The 15339-nt window shown below is 49.6% G+C and overlaps 1 protein-coding gene across 1 annotated transcript; it reads left to right on the top strand.

Moving 5' to 3' along the window:
* The first annotated feature begins 408 nt into the window (after nucleotides 1-408).
* On the top strand, nucleotides 409-15170 carry LOC141925593 (microsomal triglyceride transfer protein-like). Its single transcript, XM_074829998.1, has 19 exons — nucleotides 409-491; nucleotides 565-686; nucleotides 1837-2018; nucleotides 2224-2367; nucleotides 2900-3007; nucleotides 3658-3774; nucleotides 5416-5555; nucleotides 5819-5972; nucleotides 6650-6807; nucleotides 7374-7539; nucleotides 7982-8089; nucleotides 8219-8431; nucleotides 8545-8759; nucleotides 9380-9477; nucleotides 10559-10680; nucleotides 11090-11317; nucleotides 11627-11751; nucleotides 12049-12219; nucleotides 12504-15170. Exons 2-19 carry the CDS (start codon nucleotides 620-622, stop codon nucleotides 12649-12651), a joined length of 2664 nt encoding a protein of 887 aa, XP_074686099.1. The 5' UTR covers nucleotides 409-491; nucleotides 565-619; the 3' UTR covers nucleotides 12652-15170.
* Nucleotides 15171-15339: the final 169 nt, after the last annotated feature.

Below are 15339 nucleotides of genomic sequence, written 5' to 3'. Positions count from 1 at the left end.
GCACAATCAGCAAAGCACCCATCTCCTAAACCCCTTCCCATGCTGGTTTGGGAGGAGGGGGCGCGGGGGGGGGCGGGGCGGTAACAGTGTTCATGGCCAACCCATCGGCAGACTCTCCCCATCCCCCTCCAGCCTGGCCCTTTAAGTAACCTGAGCCTCCAGGCTGCAAATCCCAGTCTCTAACTAAAAGGATGGAAAAGCAGTTTTCCCCCTTCCCCCTTCTGGCTCCTTTCTTTTAAAAGGAACCATTTCTCCCCCTTTCCCTTCTGGTGGGAAGAGATGTTTCACCAATAGACAGAGCAGCTTTCTGAGCATCCCCCTCCGTATCAAGCCTAATTGACAATTTCTTCACCCCCACAATGCTTCTGGCAGTTCTTTTTTGCAGCTTTCCCCCCCCCTCCTGCCGGCCTTTGGCAAACCTCAGCTGATTTCCAAACCCTCCGTGGCTGCTGGGGGTTGGTGCAAAGGTTTAATTATTTGCTTTTCCTTGGGTAAGGCGGGGATAGGGAGAAGGTCGGGCCCCGTCGCCTGACGCTGCAAATCTTGCCCACTTTTGTTGTATAGTCCCTTTCCCACCCCCCTTCCTTTCCCGTCTCCTGCCCAGCTCCCAGAGCCCACCATGAATCCACAGGAAGTTTTGGGATATGTTTGCCTGCTTTGCTTTTCCTTCATGAGCACAGCAAAAGGTAAGAGACTTTGGGCTGCTTCGGGTCCAGGGACACAATGGGGTCCGGATGTTCCGAGAGGCAGGATGCTCATCCCGGTGCACAAAGAGCCTCCCGGGGCTGGCAACATCTCTCCAGTCGCCAGCTGGGGAGGGAAGAGTTATTGCCACAACTGCAGACAGTCTGAGCATCTCCTGAGGCGAGGAAATTTTTGGGGACCGGGGAAGTCCTCCCTGGGGGGTGAGAAAAACTGTAGACCTAAGGCTTTTTAAACTACACATGGGGCAGAAATATAGAAACTCTTCAGTCTGACTCACGGAGAAAAGCCCCAGGGAGTGAGCTCGATTTCCACCAATTCCTTTATCATTATAACAAAAGTAGCAAAACTATAAAACATTTCAGAAGCCCAGCAAGTGCATCAGATTTGCAGGAGAATTCTGTGTGACTTTAGAAAACAGATTAGACTGGTTATGCCATGGCAAACACATATCTGTATAGGAACAAGATACAGATACAATCATATCTGTATAGGAACAAGAGAACAGACTCCAAATAATTCTAGATAAATAAGATTAAAGCAAGGACTTCTGATCTAAAGCTGCCCCACCAACTTAATTTTGCCCCATCACAAAGTCAGTGATTTAATTAAGAATTGGCAGTTCTAATGGGAAACACACAATATGAAGAATATGGCCTCTCTTCCCCCCTAAATAAAAACATTAGCATTGCCCCAATTAATGCACAATGCTGAAAAGACACTTCAAGATATCCCTCCTGTCCGTGGGCATGCTCAGGAAACTTTGCTTCGGGTTCAAAATGTGTTTCTCTGGCAGTTTCAAAAAGTCCTGAAGTGCACAAGGAGGGCCCCCACTTTGGCCATCATTTCCACGACAGGACTGGAAATGCAAGCAAGAATCAGCTGTCACCCCAAGAACACCCAAATTGCAGGCACAAATAATTCCCCATGAAAACCTTCCCATGTTCTCCCCCAAACATGTCCTCTATACCTAGTGCTTGGCGTAAAAATGACAGTTCCAGGCAGGAAAGTGATGCAGGTCACAAGCATCCCTGCAAGTCTATGTCCTCCCTGGGATAGAGGAATGCTGGCTGGGGCAGGCGGAGGGACTGAGGTCTGTGACCACGTACCTTCAGCATTTGCATCTTTCCATAGGGGATTTGCAGCCACTTTCTTTCCAGCCTGGGACCCTGTACCAGTACCGCTATTCCCTGGATGTCCAGTTGGTTGATGCATCCACGCCGTCCCCGCGGGGAGCCTGGCTGCGGGCTGAGGCCTTGGTCCAGCTGCACCGGCTCTGGAGGGACCGAGGCGGGGAAGAGCTGCTCCAGGTGCAGGTACGTGAGGTGGTAAATCTATTGCAGCCAGGTACTCCTCCTGGGAGCAGTGATGCTGTCTTCCCTTACCCCCTTCCCTTTCTAGCCCAAGCCACCTGAAAAATGACCTCTGTGACCAGGAGGCCACCGTCTGTAGGTAAAATGCACAGCAGCCTTAGAGCTGAAGTGCTTGGTCACTGCTTTCTGCTGTCTTGTGCTGTCATAGATCCATGATCTGAAAGTCCAACATGAGCCAGATGAGGGAAGGAGCCAGGACAGCACTGGAGGTCCCCCTGAAGAGATTGCACTGAGCCAGGAGGCACAGGCAGAGCTCCAGCAGCCGGTGTTCATCTCCTGGAACAGTGGGAAGGTCAGCTGGACACCTCCTGGACTTGCTCATGCCCTCCACAGAGCACTCCTGCCCACATTTTCCTAGCTACAAAGCCCATATGAACTCCTGCTCCACCTCTGATTTCTTGTCAGAACACAAGGAACCAGACAGAGTGGCAAATGTAGGAATATATGGTCTCACATGAGTCCAATATGACCCCAGGATCTCCATCGTCCAAAAGGGCTGCAGGCTCAGCTGGAGCTGCATCATCCCGCGTTAAAAGGGCTTCAGTCCTAACCATGGGATATAAGCTCCTTTCTGACTTTCTCCTCTAAGGCTTTGGAAAAACAGGGCGGGGAAAAAAAAAGAAAAAAACGGCACATTTTGTGGGCATGCATCCACAAATCCCATGTTCTTGAGGGATACAGTCCTCCTTGTGAAAAATCTTTGGGTATTTACAGGGTGCCGCTTAGGTTGCAGGGGAGATTCCTTTCAGCAGGGAAGGCAGCAGAGAGCCCGCAGGGCCCCCAGAGCCATCCCTGCAGGCAGACACCACTTCTTGCTCTCCCAGGTCAAAGCCTTCTATGGGGATGAAGCAGAAAGCATCCTGATCTCAAACCTGAAGCGAGGCATCATCAGTCTGCTCCAGCTCCAGCCCCATGCTGGCACTGCCATGGAGGTAGGTGCAGAGCCAGGGCCAGATTCTGCCCAAAAGCCAGGGATCGTGCTGCAGCAAGAGAGCAGGACCCTAAACACAGACCCCCGGTACTTCAGCAGAGGAGGCAAAATTCAGGATAAATATCACAGGCTTTGCTGGTCCAGCTGCCCCTGGGCTGTCAGTGAGAATGACTATTGGGAAGACAGAAGATTTAAAGTAAAATAATCTGTAGATGATTTTCAGGAATGGGCACACTTACAAAATCATCATCTTTCCTGAACAGTAGGAATAGTGGAGTAAAACTATCTACAAGAATTTCTGCCAAGTGGGATTTGCTTTGCCCAGCCCAGCCAGCAAATGGCAGGGAAATCGCTCCCTCCAGAGCTCAATTGATGCTGTAGTGACCTGCGAACATGAAATAACCTCGAAGCCCAAAATACAGGCACAAAGGTGCTGCTGCTGGTGTTAACCTAAATTTGCAAAAGCAAATTTCCTGCCCAGATGGACTTGGAGCAATCCAACACCCCCAAATATGGCCCAGTTTTTATCTTTTTGATTATTTTTCTATTTCTTAGTTTGTCCTTTGTGTCTGTCCTCTACACAGATCATTTTATTCAGGCTCCATCAAAGCCGATCACCCTTAACCATGGCCACTTACATTTGTGTTTCAGGAGGACGTGTCTGGGAGCTGCCAAGTCACATATGCTATGTCCAACCATTCCATCACGAAGACAAAAGATCTCCTTAGCTGCACAAAGCCAAAGTCCGGATTCACCTCCGTAAACAAAGCAAGTCCATTGCTCTCACGGTGGTGGGCTCAGCTTACATTAAGTACAGCAGGGTTGTCCCCAAAAACCTTCTTACAGGTGGGATGAGAGTCCCACTCTCAGCTGGCTCCAGCCTTCTGTACCAGCCTGGGATGGGGCTCCCACTCTTAGACCCACACCCAAAGTGGGATGTACTAACACACCTCAGGAGAAGCGTATGGTTTTGAGGTGGGTAGGAGCAGAAAATATGTCCTGAGTCATCCCATCCCCACCCTTATCATCATTTCTGACCTGTCAGCTAATCCTCCTTGGGAAGGAGGAGATACAGAAATGTTTTCTAGACCTCAGACTCATTAGATTGGGGATTGGGTTGACAGGGGACAGGACCAAAGATGGCTGCTTGTTTCATTTAAAGCAGTAGCCCCTGTTCAGCCCTGACAAACAGATGAAACTCTGTGGGTCTTAATGCAGTTATACCTGCTATGATTAAAATCAATGTGTTTTTTAAAATATATAAATTCTACTGAATTCAATATAAAAATGGACATTACTGTACAGAGAGCCCACGGGCTTTGGCAGGGGTCTCAACACCTGGCAATCAAACTCTGAGTGTTCATATAATAAAACTTTCTGGGTCAGAATCATGGCAAACTTACCCAAGAAAGTAACAAACCCTGCATAGCATATTTTTGGCAATAAGGTTTTCCCACAAGCCTGCCGTCTGGATTGAGGCAGGTCTCTGTACTTTGCCTGCATCCATAGCTGCAACAGCAAAATAATGATGCTGCCCAGCTCTATTAAAGGCAAAGCCTATGAACAAAAGCTCTTTATTAAAATAGTGATATTATCATTGCTAATGTCATTTACTGTCAAAAACCACCACTTGCACATGGTTCAGCTCTTCCCGTTCCCCAAGGCCTGCCACGTGCAAGCCCAGCTGCTCCGATAACATCTCCCACTGCAACCGGCGCTCCCCTCACTGGGGCTGGGAGACGAGGCAGAGGTGAAGTCCAGCAAGTGCGTCATTTCTTTCTGAAGGAAAAAATCCAGAGAGCTTCCCCAAGGTCACCATGTAGCACAGTGAGGAAGCCGAGCGTTTTTTGGCATGAGCTCGGTGGAAATTGCCATTGCGTAGCTTTCTCTTTTGCTTGGAGAATGTCCTTGCTGATGCTCGTCAGGATGATGCGGGTTTTGGCATTGAGGGCGATACCTCTTCCCACGCTGTGCAGCTGCACTGTGACAGCTACAGAGCTAGCGCTGTCAAATGGGCCTGAAGGAAGAGCAGTGCTTTGGGTGGCATTTATTTCCAGTTTGGAGTCTCCAGGCATCACCCATGCCAGGCAGGATCATCCCCTGCTCCCCTTTTCTTCTGTGGCTGAGCCAGGGTGACACCACCTCGTAATGAAAATCACACCAGTCTGTCTCCCCCCACCAGCACACCAGCAAGGACCATCCTTGGGTCCTTGCCTGGTGCTGTCTTCTTCCACACCAGGGAAGAGGTTGGGCTCTTCTGGATTTTCGCTTCCTATATTTTGCAAATTAAGTGAGTGACTTTGTGGACTGGAAGGTTCTTTTGCTGCTAATAGAAGGGAGAGAAATCTCCTGGGGAGAGGGCAAGAGAGAAAAGGTTGCATCATTTCTCTGTGCTTTTCCTTTTTCAAGATTTTTGGAGTCGAGTGGCAGCCCACCAGCAGAAGCCAGTACATGGTGAAAGACAACCTCCTCCAGTCGGTGCTGGCGGAGGAAAGCCACGTGGTGTCTCCAGCCCTGAGGTCCACCACTGGCATCAAAATCAGTTCGAGGTGAGCGATGTCGCCATACCGCTGCCTGATTCATCTGCATCTGCTGGAGTTAAAGTGTTCACTGCTTGGCTGGCACAGCCTGCACCTGGCAATAAGGAGGCCAGGGTGCAGCAGCTGGGCATGGCACGGAGGGAACACCAGACACCTTTTGACGGCTTCTTCCCTCATCTCCTCCTCCAAACCTGCATGAACCCAACCAGCCTCTGAGCCATGAAGGGTGTAAATGACAAATCACTTCCCAATGGCTTCTTATCCCTCCACAGGCAGCAGCTCCAGCTAGTGTCATCTCAGACGCCTGGCCCGGCAGAGGTGGCTGGCCAAAGCCTCGAGGATGCGCTGTCTGGCATGGAGGAACAGCACCAGCCCCTAGGCATGCCCAGCCTGCCCTTCAGGAGGGTCTGCACCCTCTGCCCGTCGGTCAGTGATGCTACCCACCCCCAAAACTCACCACATGCTCTCCCCCAAGTTGGGCACTCGGGCAGGCAAGAGAAGGCTGTAGAATTTGAGGTTAAACCTTGGTGGTTTGGAGGGGCTACTTACCACTGTAGAGGCAGGATGTGGCCCCGGGAGCACTGTAGAGCCACAGCCTGACCTGTTACCTCTCCTAAATAGTGTGTAACATTACTACTCATGGTGGAAGGGCCCCTCTGTCCCCCAGACATCACTGTGTTTCTGTGATGGGAGAAGTAACCTGGTGCGTGGCTGGCACACCCTGTTGAGTTAAACTCATCACAGGTATGAGGTCAGGAAACATTTCCACCACAGGTCAGGCCAGCAAGGACAGAGGAGGGATTATTTCTGCCTCCTCAAGTCCTCAGGGCTTTTCACCTAGGAAATCTGGAATTGCCACGACTTTCAGGCACCCATGGTGCTTGCAGTTTCTCCTGCTCTTTTCCTGGCACATAGCACAAATTGAGGCATTTGGGCTTCAGCGGTGGGGGGTGGGAGGCTGCCGCAAATACCTGCAGGTAATTGCACGACACCCGTGGGCCCCTCCTGCTCCTAAGTATTTCACCAAGTATAAACACTATCCCATGATTCAGGATCAGGGGTAAAAGAGGCTAAATTCCACCTAACAAACCTCATCTTTGCAGCTGAGAGCCTACCTGAAGGGTTTTGACAGCCAGAGAGTCAAGATGGACACCTCAAAGGCAGCAACCACATGGCAGTTCCAGAGGTTGATCCAGATGCTGCGTGGTGCCAAGAAGAGAGATGTTCTGCAGTTGCTGAGGAGAGCACCCGAGGCGATGATGTGAGACTCCCAGGAGCTTGCCAGAATTGGCTTGCTGTGCATCTAGAGCCCTGGCACATAGGGTCATTCCTGGCCCTGGCAATTAGGGTCATTTGGCGCTGGTCCATAACCATACCTGGTCCAGGCAGCCATCCTGACTAGTGCAATTGTACTCTGTTTTTTCTTAATGCTTGCTCTGTACAAACACTGCATGGCTTTTTTTTTTTTTTTTTTTTTCCCCTGGCTTTGGAGTGCAGCAAATGCTCTAGCAAGGCTTTCTGCAAATACCATTGGAGATCTGTTATTTACAGACCATCCACCCATGGCCGTAGCATCCATCCCTTGTCAGCGTGGGCGCTGGGGCTGGGCTCCTCTCTGCAGTGAAATACCTACATGTGGGTGACTTCAGAGCAAGAGCCAACCTTCTAGGTTTTCTTAACCCATGAACTGAAGCTCCCATGAGTTTTGAAGCAAGAGGAAGGCATGGAGAAGAGAAGGGAGGATGAGGACCTGCAGAGGGTACCTTGTTTCTTCTCCAGCTCTATTGGTGGGTCGTGCCACTGATGATCTCCCTCTTCTTGCTCCAGCCCCTTTGTCGTGGAGGCGGCAGTGGCCGCACAGTCCGTGGCATCCTTGGCGGCTCTCTCGGACTTTCTGGATTTCAGCAAGGACTCCAAGTCCCTGCTGGAGAAGTTTCTCTATGCAGCAGCTTTCTCTCCCCGGCCTTCAGGAGATCTTCTCTGCCTGGTCTTAGTAAGTATGGTTATTTCTCTCCCTCCCTGAGTCCAGGATGAATCCTCACTCCATTTCAGCCAGGAAGGAACAGCCAACATATTTTCCTGAAAAAAGAAAATATGTTTCTGTAGAAATAGATCTTCCTGCTTATAGGATTGTTTTATGTGCTTTTAATGGGACACTGGTGATGGGAGTAGATGCTTCTCAGCGGAAAAGTGCTCAGAAGACAGTGCTTTATGTCAGTGCATTACAGATAAAAGCTTAATTAAAAACCACTGTGAAAATCAGTATTTTATCCAATTAAACCATGCATTCCCTCCTTCAAAGCAGGTAAGAACTAATTTTTCCTTTTTAGGTAGATGCTTTGAGATAAGAGGTAAAACACACTCCTCCTCTTTTTCCCCTTTTTTTTTTTTTTTTTTTTTTACCTATTTCCTAATACCCTTCTCCCGGCACCCAGGACAAGCTGGATGGGAAGCAGCTGGCCCCTGAGGTCCGGGAAACGGGGATAGTTGCCGTGGGCTCTCTTGTTGGCAAGCTGTGCCGGCAGAAGCTGTGTGGGCTGCAGGTGGGTCCTCTGCAGACCTCCGTGCTTGGCTTTTTCAGACCCCCTCTACCTCCTCTGGGAGTGCCCAAAATGTCTCATGCCCCTCTCCTCATTGTCCTTCTCTTCTGCCCTCCTGCAAACCCCAAACAGGAGGTGGAACGTGGGGTGGAAACCATCCTCGCGGGGCTGAGAGATGCTGAGGAGGAGTCCAAGACAGTCATTTACCTGCTGGCCTTGGGGAACGCAGTGCTCCCCAAAACCATCCCCACACTCCTGGACCACGCCGAGGAGGGTCCCGCCACTGTCACCACCGCAGCCATCTCTGCCCTGCGGCAATTCCCCACTCAGCACATCTCTGACAAGGTACAAAATGAAGCTGATGAGGCTTGGTACTCCTCTTCCCATTCAAAGCCAAGACATTAGGGTGCAAACAAAGCCACCCTAACAACACCGTTTTAATTGCCCTCCCACACCAGGTGAAACGAGCAATGAGGAGGATTTTCCACGAGACGAGGAAGAGCTATGAAAAAACCTGTCGCCTGGCCGCTGCAGAAATCCTCCTAGATAACGAGCCCTTGCCCATGGATGTCATCAACATCCTGCTGGCTGCCAGCGAGCTGGAGACAGAGATGGCAATGTTTTTGCTGCTGAAGGTCCAGAACAACCTGCGTGCTGACCACCACCCAGCAAGGTGGGTCTGGAAGGGAAGGTTGCATTTTCCCCCCTAGCTCTACATCACTTTTTTCTCCTTCTCCACACTCCAGCTGTGGCTTTTGACCCAGCGTGCCTTTAAAGCGTGCTAGCATCGCTTCTTGGAGCTGGCATTAGGGCTGCCTGGAGATTCCCAGCTGCAAGAGGAAGAAAACAGCCGGGCTGCTAATACAGATGACAGCCAGCCGGCTGAAACCTGGCGTCCCTCTTTGTCCTGCCCTGTGGCAGCAGGACCCAGGCTCACGGCTTCAACAGAGTCCTTGGAGGCCAAAGCTCTGGCTCACAGGGCAGTGCACAATTTGTAACTGCATTAATCTCCCTATCTGCACAAAACAAACACTAACGTTTTTCAGAGCTAAGCAAAAGCTGCACAGAAATATCTGACTGGTTTATTCTAACAAACCAGAGGAGAGGGAAATTCCAGGGTAGCCCACATCTGCTCGTTTCCTTTTTTGCTCACACTTCTCTGGACAGTCAGCAACCAAGAGAAATACTTTGGAAATTTATATTTCCTTCTTTGTACAGCCTTCTGTAATGACCACTGACATTTTCCCTTCCTCCCCTCCCAGTGCTGACATACCCTTTCCCTCTTGCTTCCAGGAAGATAATGAAAGACATCATGAGAGACCCACGGATAAATAATTACAACCTCTTCTCGAAAGCCGGCATCTCCTCTTCTTTCTCAGGACCTCTGACAGGTGATGCCATGGAGGACACTGATCCCTTGGTCCCCTCAAACAACTAAAGGAGGGGCTGGTGGGCAAAGCTTTCAGAAGAGGCCTCGACTTTATAGAAATGCCCCAAAATCTCAGTGTGAGGTTTCTGAGCAAGTCCCCCGGCACCAGCTGAGGCTGGCTTGTTGCCATCACCTGACTTTATATATAGGTATATACCTTTCTCTGACACCCCTACAGCAGGAGGGCTGGGCTGTGCCACATACTTTTCCCAAATCCTTCTATTTTGAAAGAGGAACTTCAGCTGGAGATGAAGCCAATGGTAGATTGTAGGTGTGAGTTTCTGTGCTTTTCCTGATAAGTCAAGATATTTAGCTCCATTCCTCAGTTCCTTGGGCATTTTTAATAAGCTCTTCAAAGAGGAGAATCCTCGTACTGAGACAGAAATCATCAAACTTCAAAGAGACTGCAACAATCAATGCTTGATAAATATCTGCTTAAATCTTTGCCCCTCAGCTCTCATTTCTGTCCCTCTTCAAATTATCTCAGTCTGGCCTTGTAGGGTAGAGGGAAAATAGCCAACACCTGGAAGAAAAACACTGTAATGCTAAATCCTTTGATTATTGCAAGAATGGAAGGAGATAGTGCAGAGAAGCTTTCCCCTCTGAATAAGTTAGCTTTATCAGATATTTAATGGCTAACATATGAGATCTGTGTGGGTCAGCCACCCTGACCATAGATGGACACAGGACTAGCCATACAATCTATTGAGGAAGCTTACAAGTTACCAAGGAGCTCTCAGGATCCTGCTTTTAGACATACCTAGTGACCTCCCAGTTTGGGCAATCAATCTGGACAAGCTCTATTAAGAAACTGCCCTGTCCTGCTGAGCACTGACTTGGTGGCACTGGGCGCAGGGGACGCACTTGCCAGGATCCCAGCCTTGCACATCCTACCTACGGGCTCTTTATTTTCTTGCCAGCCTTCATCCCCTGACGCTGCTCTCACAGCATTTATGATTCACCACTGTTCAGTGACTCACTCACAAAAAGAGGTGGGCCAGGCACTGCCTGGTGATGCTTATGGGTGTCTCTCTGCTTTTCAGTCACCCAGGACCTCCTTTCTACCTTCGGGCTGGACCTGCTGTTTTTGGAGGGTGGCTTCCTGAGGAAGAGCGTCTCTGACTTCTCGCTGCTCAGCCACGGCCGGCGTCTTCGCGCAGCTCAGGTGTGCTGGTGGGAGAGCAGCTGGGGAGCAGGAACATGGAGGGGAGTGGCAGCACTAACCCAGCAGCGACACTGCCAAGTCTGTGTCCCCTCTTAACCTCACCTTTCCGCTCGGGCTGCCCCATGTCAGAAATACATAAATGCACATCAGCCATCACCGATGTGAGGCCAGACAGACCTGCTCTGAGGAGAGCCCCCTGCTCCCCCAAAAACCAGGGGAGACAACACTGCTGCTGCAACAGTGCTTAGGGATAGCTTGGATGCTGCACCCAGCCCATTCTGTCACTGTCCTGCACTGTGCCTACACAAGGGTTGGACAAGTACAGAGACTCAAATAGTGTTGCAGGGCACAAAACAGACTCTCCAGCTTTGCTCCATGTGGCTTATACACCTCCCCTGCTGTGTTTTAGGTCACTATTGAAGCACAAGGGATGGAGTCGATGTTGGGAGAAAACGTCCTGGAAGGGGAAGAGGAGCCAGAGCTCATGGCTGGGATGTCTGCCATCTTCTTCGATGTTCAGCTGCGGCCAATCGTCTTCTTCCAGGGATATACAGACTTAATGGCCAAGGTCCTCTTAAACAGTGGAGAACCCACAAGCGTGGTCAAAGGGAACCTCCTGCTGATGGACCATCACCAGGTAATGGTTGGGGGAGTGACCTGCTTCTATGCCACATCCTAGTGAATTCCGCAGCATGAGCCAGTGGATTTTTTAGGTACATTACTCACTGCAGATACAGATCTAAGAGCAAGGTGGCACTGCCAGATGTCTCTTGGGGTTGGTAAAACAGGAGTATGGCTGGATCTGCCATGGAACATACGTGGCTGGAGTTCCTGCCATGCCAGCCCAGCTGCAGGGTTGGGATAGGCCACAAGTCACTACTGGTACCAGCTGCTCAGCCAAGAGCAGTGCCCAGTCACAGCAAGATCTGCCTTCTGCATCTTCCAGGTCATTCCTCTGCAGTCTGGCCTCCAAGTGACCATCAAACTCCAGGGTGGGCTGGGGCTTGACATTTCAGCCAACATGGACGTAAGCATTTGGGAGCAGGAACTGAAAACCAGCATCAACACAAGGTCAGCGGGTGGGAAACTGCTTGGCTATGGGGATTGGGGGGTACCTGGGGGGCTCAGCACCCAGCACAAGGGATGCTCCATCTTAGGCTGGCTTTCCACAGCCCCCTGCTCTTCTTCTGCTGGGTCCAGCCCTTCCTGGCGGACAGGTTGGGTAGGGGTCTGGCGGACACTGGTTTACACACTCCTTTTCCATGGCCAGACCTAAAATTAAGATGCTATGGGGTTTCTTTGGTGCCAGTGCATGCCCAGCACGGGGCCATTGCTCGGTGTCCAGATCCATGTGCTTCTCTCTTGCAGGGGAAGCCTTGCCATTGATTTCCAGGCAGAACTAGATGCCCCTTTCCTCCAAGCCACCCTGAGAAACCAGATGGAGGTGGAGACCTCAATCCACTTTGACACCATGCTGAGGTTTTCCGGCAGCCCAGTGCTCATGTGCCTGCAGCTAAGAGAGGAGCAGGTCCCATACAGGTAGTCTTTGAATATAGTCAGATACTATAGAAACATCATTGACGTGCTTGAGATAAAGGAGGACTTCTTGGGGAGAGGAGGGAATTAAAATGGTTGCACATCTATTGAACAGGGTGGGTTGAAACCAGTAGGGATGGGGGAAGGACACTGCAAGTTCATGGCGCCGTGGATGAAAGCACCATGCCTAGACCATCAGGAGATGGTGAATATGCTGGTCTGGGAGGAGGATAAGGTCCACCAGCACCACAGCATCCTGACCATCTTGCTGTCATCTTTACCCACAGAGAAATCTTCACAGTTTCCAAGTCTGCTGGGAGCCAGAGTAGCACCACTCGAAAAGGGAGGCAGGGCATCTTGCCCGGGCGGGAGTTTGCCTTGCACCGAGCCAACTCCAAGGTCTGCAACCTCCTGCTGACAGCAGAAGAAGAATAGGGGAGTTAGAGCACTTTGGGACTGGATAACTGCCTGCCACGCACCCCAGTTCTCTGTGAATGCGATGTGAACTGTCAAGGGCTCCAACTCCTCCACAACCGTCTTTTAATAAGAAAAAAGCTGCAATAAGGACATCAGAAGAGACCACAACAGGAACTTCTGCAAGACAGCCAGATGTACCCCTTGCTTGGGGTCAAGGAGCCAAACCTGCCCTCCCCAGCCCAATGACTGAGATTTCCCCCCACCTGAACTCCCGCTTCATGAGGAAGGGCCTGCTGAAAGCCAACCTGGTCCTTGTGAAAAACAGCATTATTTTGCAAATTAACAAGTTTCTCAGAGCCCAAGCAACTCTTCTGTAAGTCTATACCCCAAAATGTCATGTTTTCCCCCCATCTATTGAAGCAGTCAGGAGGGAGCACATCTGCAGCCAGCAGGGAGGATGTTCCCCACGGAGGGAGTCAACGACCCTCCTTTGACGCACAGTTTTGCAGCTGCCAGATAGTCCAGGAACATGGCAAACATTATTTCTGGAAGAGGTGTAGGGGTTTTAAATTATTTTTTTTAATGCAACCACAGAGACATTCACCCCAGAATAATCCTCAGGGAGAAAGGCAGAGAAGCAAGATGAAATGCTTCATAACCTGTTGCCAATTATTGTATGTTCTTTCTGGAACAACTGATGGTGTTTGCATTTATTTGCATACAAAGGCAACTCAGCTCCCTCACAGCTTGGTACCATCCTCTTACTCCTGGGGGGAATTTGCATTCTGTTGCCACAGATGTGGCTGGTGCCATATCAGGCAGCAAGGGAGAGGCTGGGCCGGGGGGAAACAGCTTGTATTGCAGTGGAGGTTGAAAAAAAAAAAAAAAAAGGAGCAAGGCAGAGGAATGTGGCCCACAGAGCTTTCCCAAAAACTGGGGAAATGAAGGCAAAGTTAAAACAGATCAGGGGAGAGTGTAGCAAATTGCAAGAGACCCTTCTAAAGAGCATGTGCCAGCAGTCTCAATCCTCATCTTGAAACAGGGAGAACTATCTTGAAGATGGAGCTTAAAAATGTGGGAAAAAACGCTGGAGACCCACCAGCTGCTGGGGGAGGCTGGAAGGAGATGGGGGGACTCAAGCAGGCACTGGCTGAAGGAAAAAAGGAAGAGACATTTGTGTCTCCAAGACATTAAAGCATCTCATTACAGCTCTGCATATCCCCTCATGATGCTGATCCTCAGTGACTGCTTCCTGCTCTCATGTCTACACTTGAATTTTTCCACATGTTTTTCCCTCTAAAACAGGCAGGGCTGCAAGAATCATCCAAGGTCATATAAAACAGCTCACAATTAAAAACCACAAGAGCACAGGTATTTTAGTGTTTGCAAAGAGTGGATTAAAAAGGTGGTTTGAGATTACCAGGACTCCCAGTATGGGGCAAAGACACTGGAAATAGAGAAATTACTACTCTAACAGGGGTCGTACACAAAGCTGAATCTGAAGTCAGCAATGCCTAGCTGGAGAACCAGATGATTTCAAACCATGGGCACAAGCTGCTACAGTGTTTGGAAAGTTCTCAGTCCTTCAGGTATTTTTTTTTTAATGAGTTATTGGTGGTTCAGTCCATCCTGTAGGGCAAATACAGATGCTGGTTGCCATGGTGGTCAAGAGATCATGTTTGACTGACTGTGGTCCTTTCTGGATTTGATAATCTATCACAGAGAGCTTGGACAAACATTATAAAGCTGTTACTTCAGGTAGACATCCTTCAGGGTGAACACCATTCAACCTAAACTGGAAGAGTTAAGTAGTAGGGTCACACCTCCATCCCATCCCCTCCCTCCTCTTTATAGAAGCCAGCACATGCTAGATGTGCTTTTTGTTGGTGCATGCAGATTCAAAACCCATCTATTAAGAGGTGACTTCTGCCTAGAGCCTCTCGTCTTCGTTTTTGATCCAAAGTTTACATATTAATGGAGAAGCCTCTGGCCTCTCTTATCGCCTGAACAGCAGTTCCCCTTCTCTTTTAATCGAGGCAGCAGATGGAGATAAGATTGCCTTAACCCTACATGCAGGAAGGCAGCGTTCCAGCAACAAAGAGATACAGCAGCTTCCCTTTTCTGCTGATATTTGGGCTCTTTGGGTGACCATTTGTGAAAATTACAATTAGCTTCAAGTAAATATTGTTCTTCTGTTTTGCATTCTCCTCTCAAGTTGGATTGTTATCAGCCACAACCACCAAACACCTCTGCAGCGCTGGAGGGAGGTTCGTAAGGAAAAAGCAGTATTTCTTAATTCCTTTCTCGTAAGAATGTGCCTTTGAAATATTTTTAGCCCTTTTTTTAATTATAAAACATGCTTTTCACTAAAAAAGAGGGACATTGAACATTTTTTTAAAATTATGAGCCTGACAATGTAGCATTGAGTCTCCTGTTTCGGGGGAGGTGAGGAGGGACACTTGTCTAGTTTTCCATATGGAGACACTAAGTATGAGCGCTTTGATTATGTACAGAAATAAATGCCAAGTATTTTTATATTTTCTCTGTTTGACTCTTAACTTTTCTGGACACACAGCTGGGAAGGAGAGAGGCAGAGAGCAGCTCCCATAGCACAGGCACTTCCAGCAAGAACAGCATGGCCAAAGCACTCCAGGGAGGTGCTTTTTAGGTCCATATTTAGGGTGGCCCTGAGACACATAGCTAAAT

Source organism: Strix aluco, chromosome 7 (assembly GCF_031877795.1).
Source record: "Strix aluco isolate bStrAlu1 chromosome 7, bStrAlu1.hap1, whole genome shotgun sequence".
In the NCBI taxonomy this organism is placed as follows: domain Eukaryota; kingdom Metazoa; phylum Chordata; class Aves; order Strigiformes; family Strigidae; genus Strix; species Strix aluco.
This window is presented reverse-complemented; position numbering and strand designations above follow the sequence as displayed.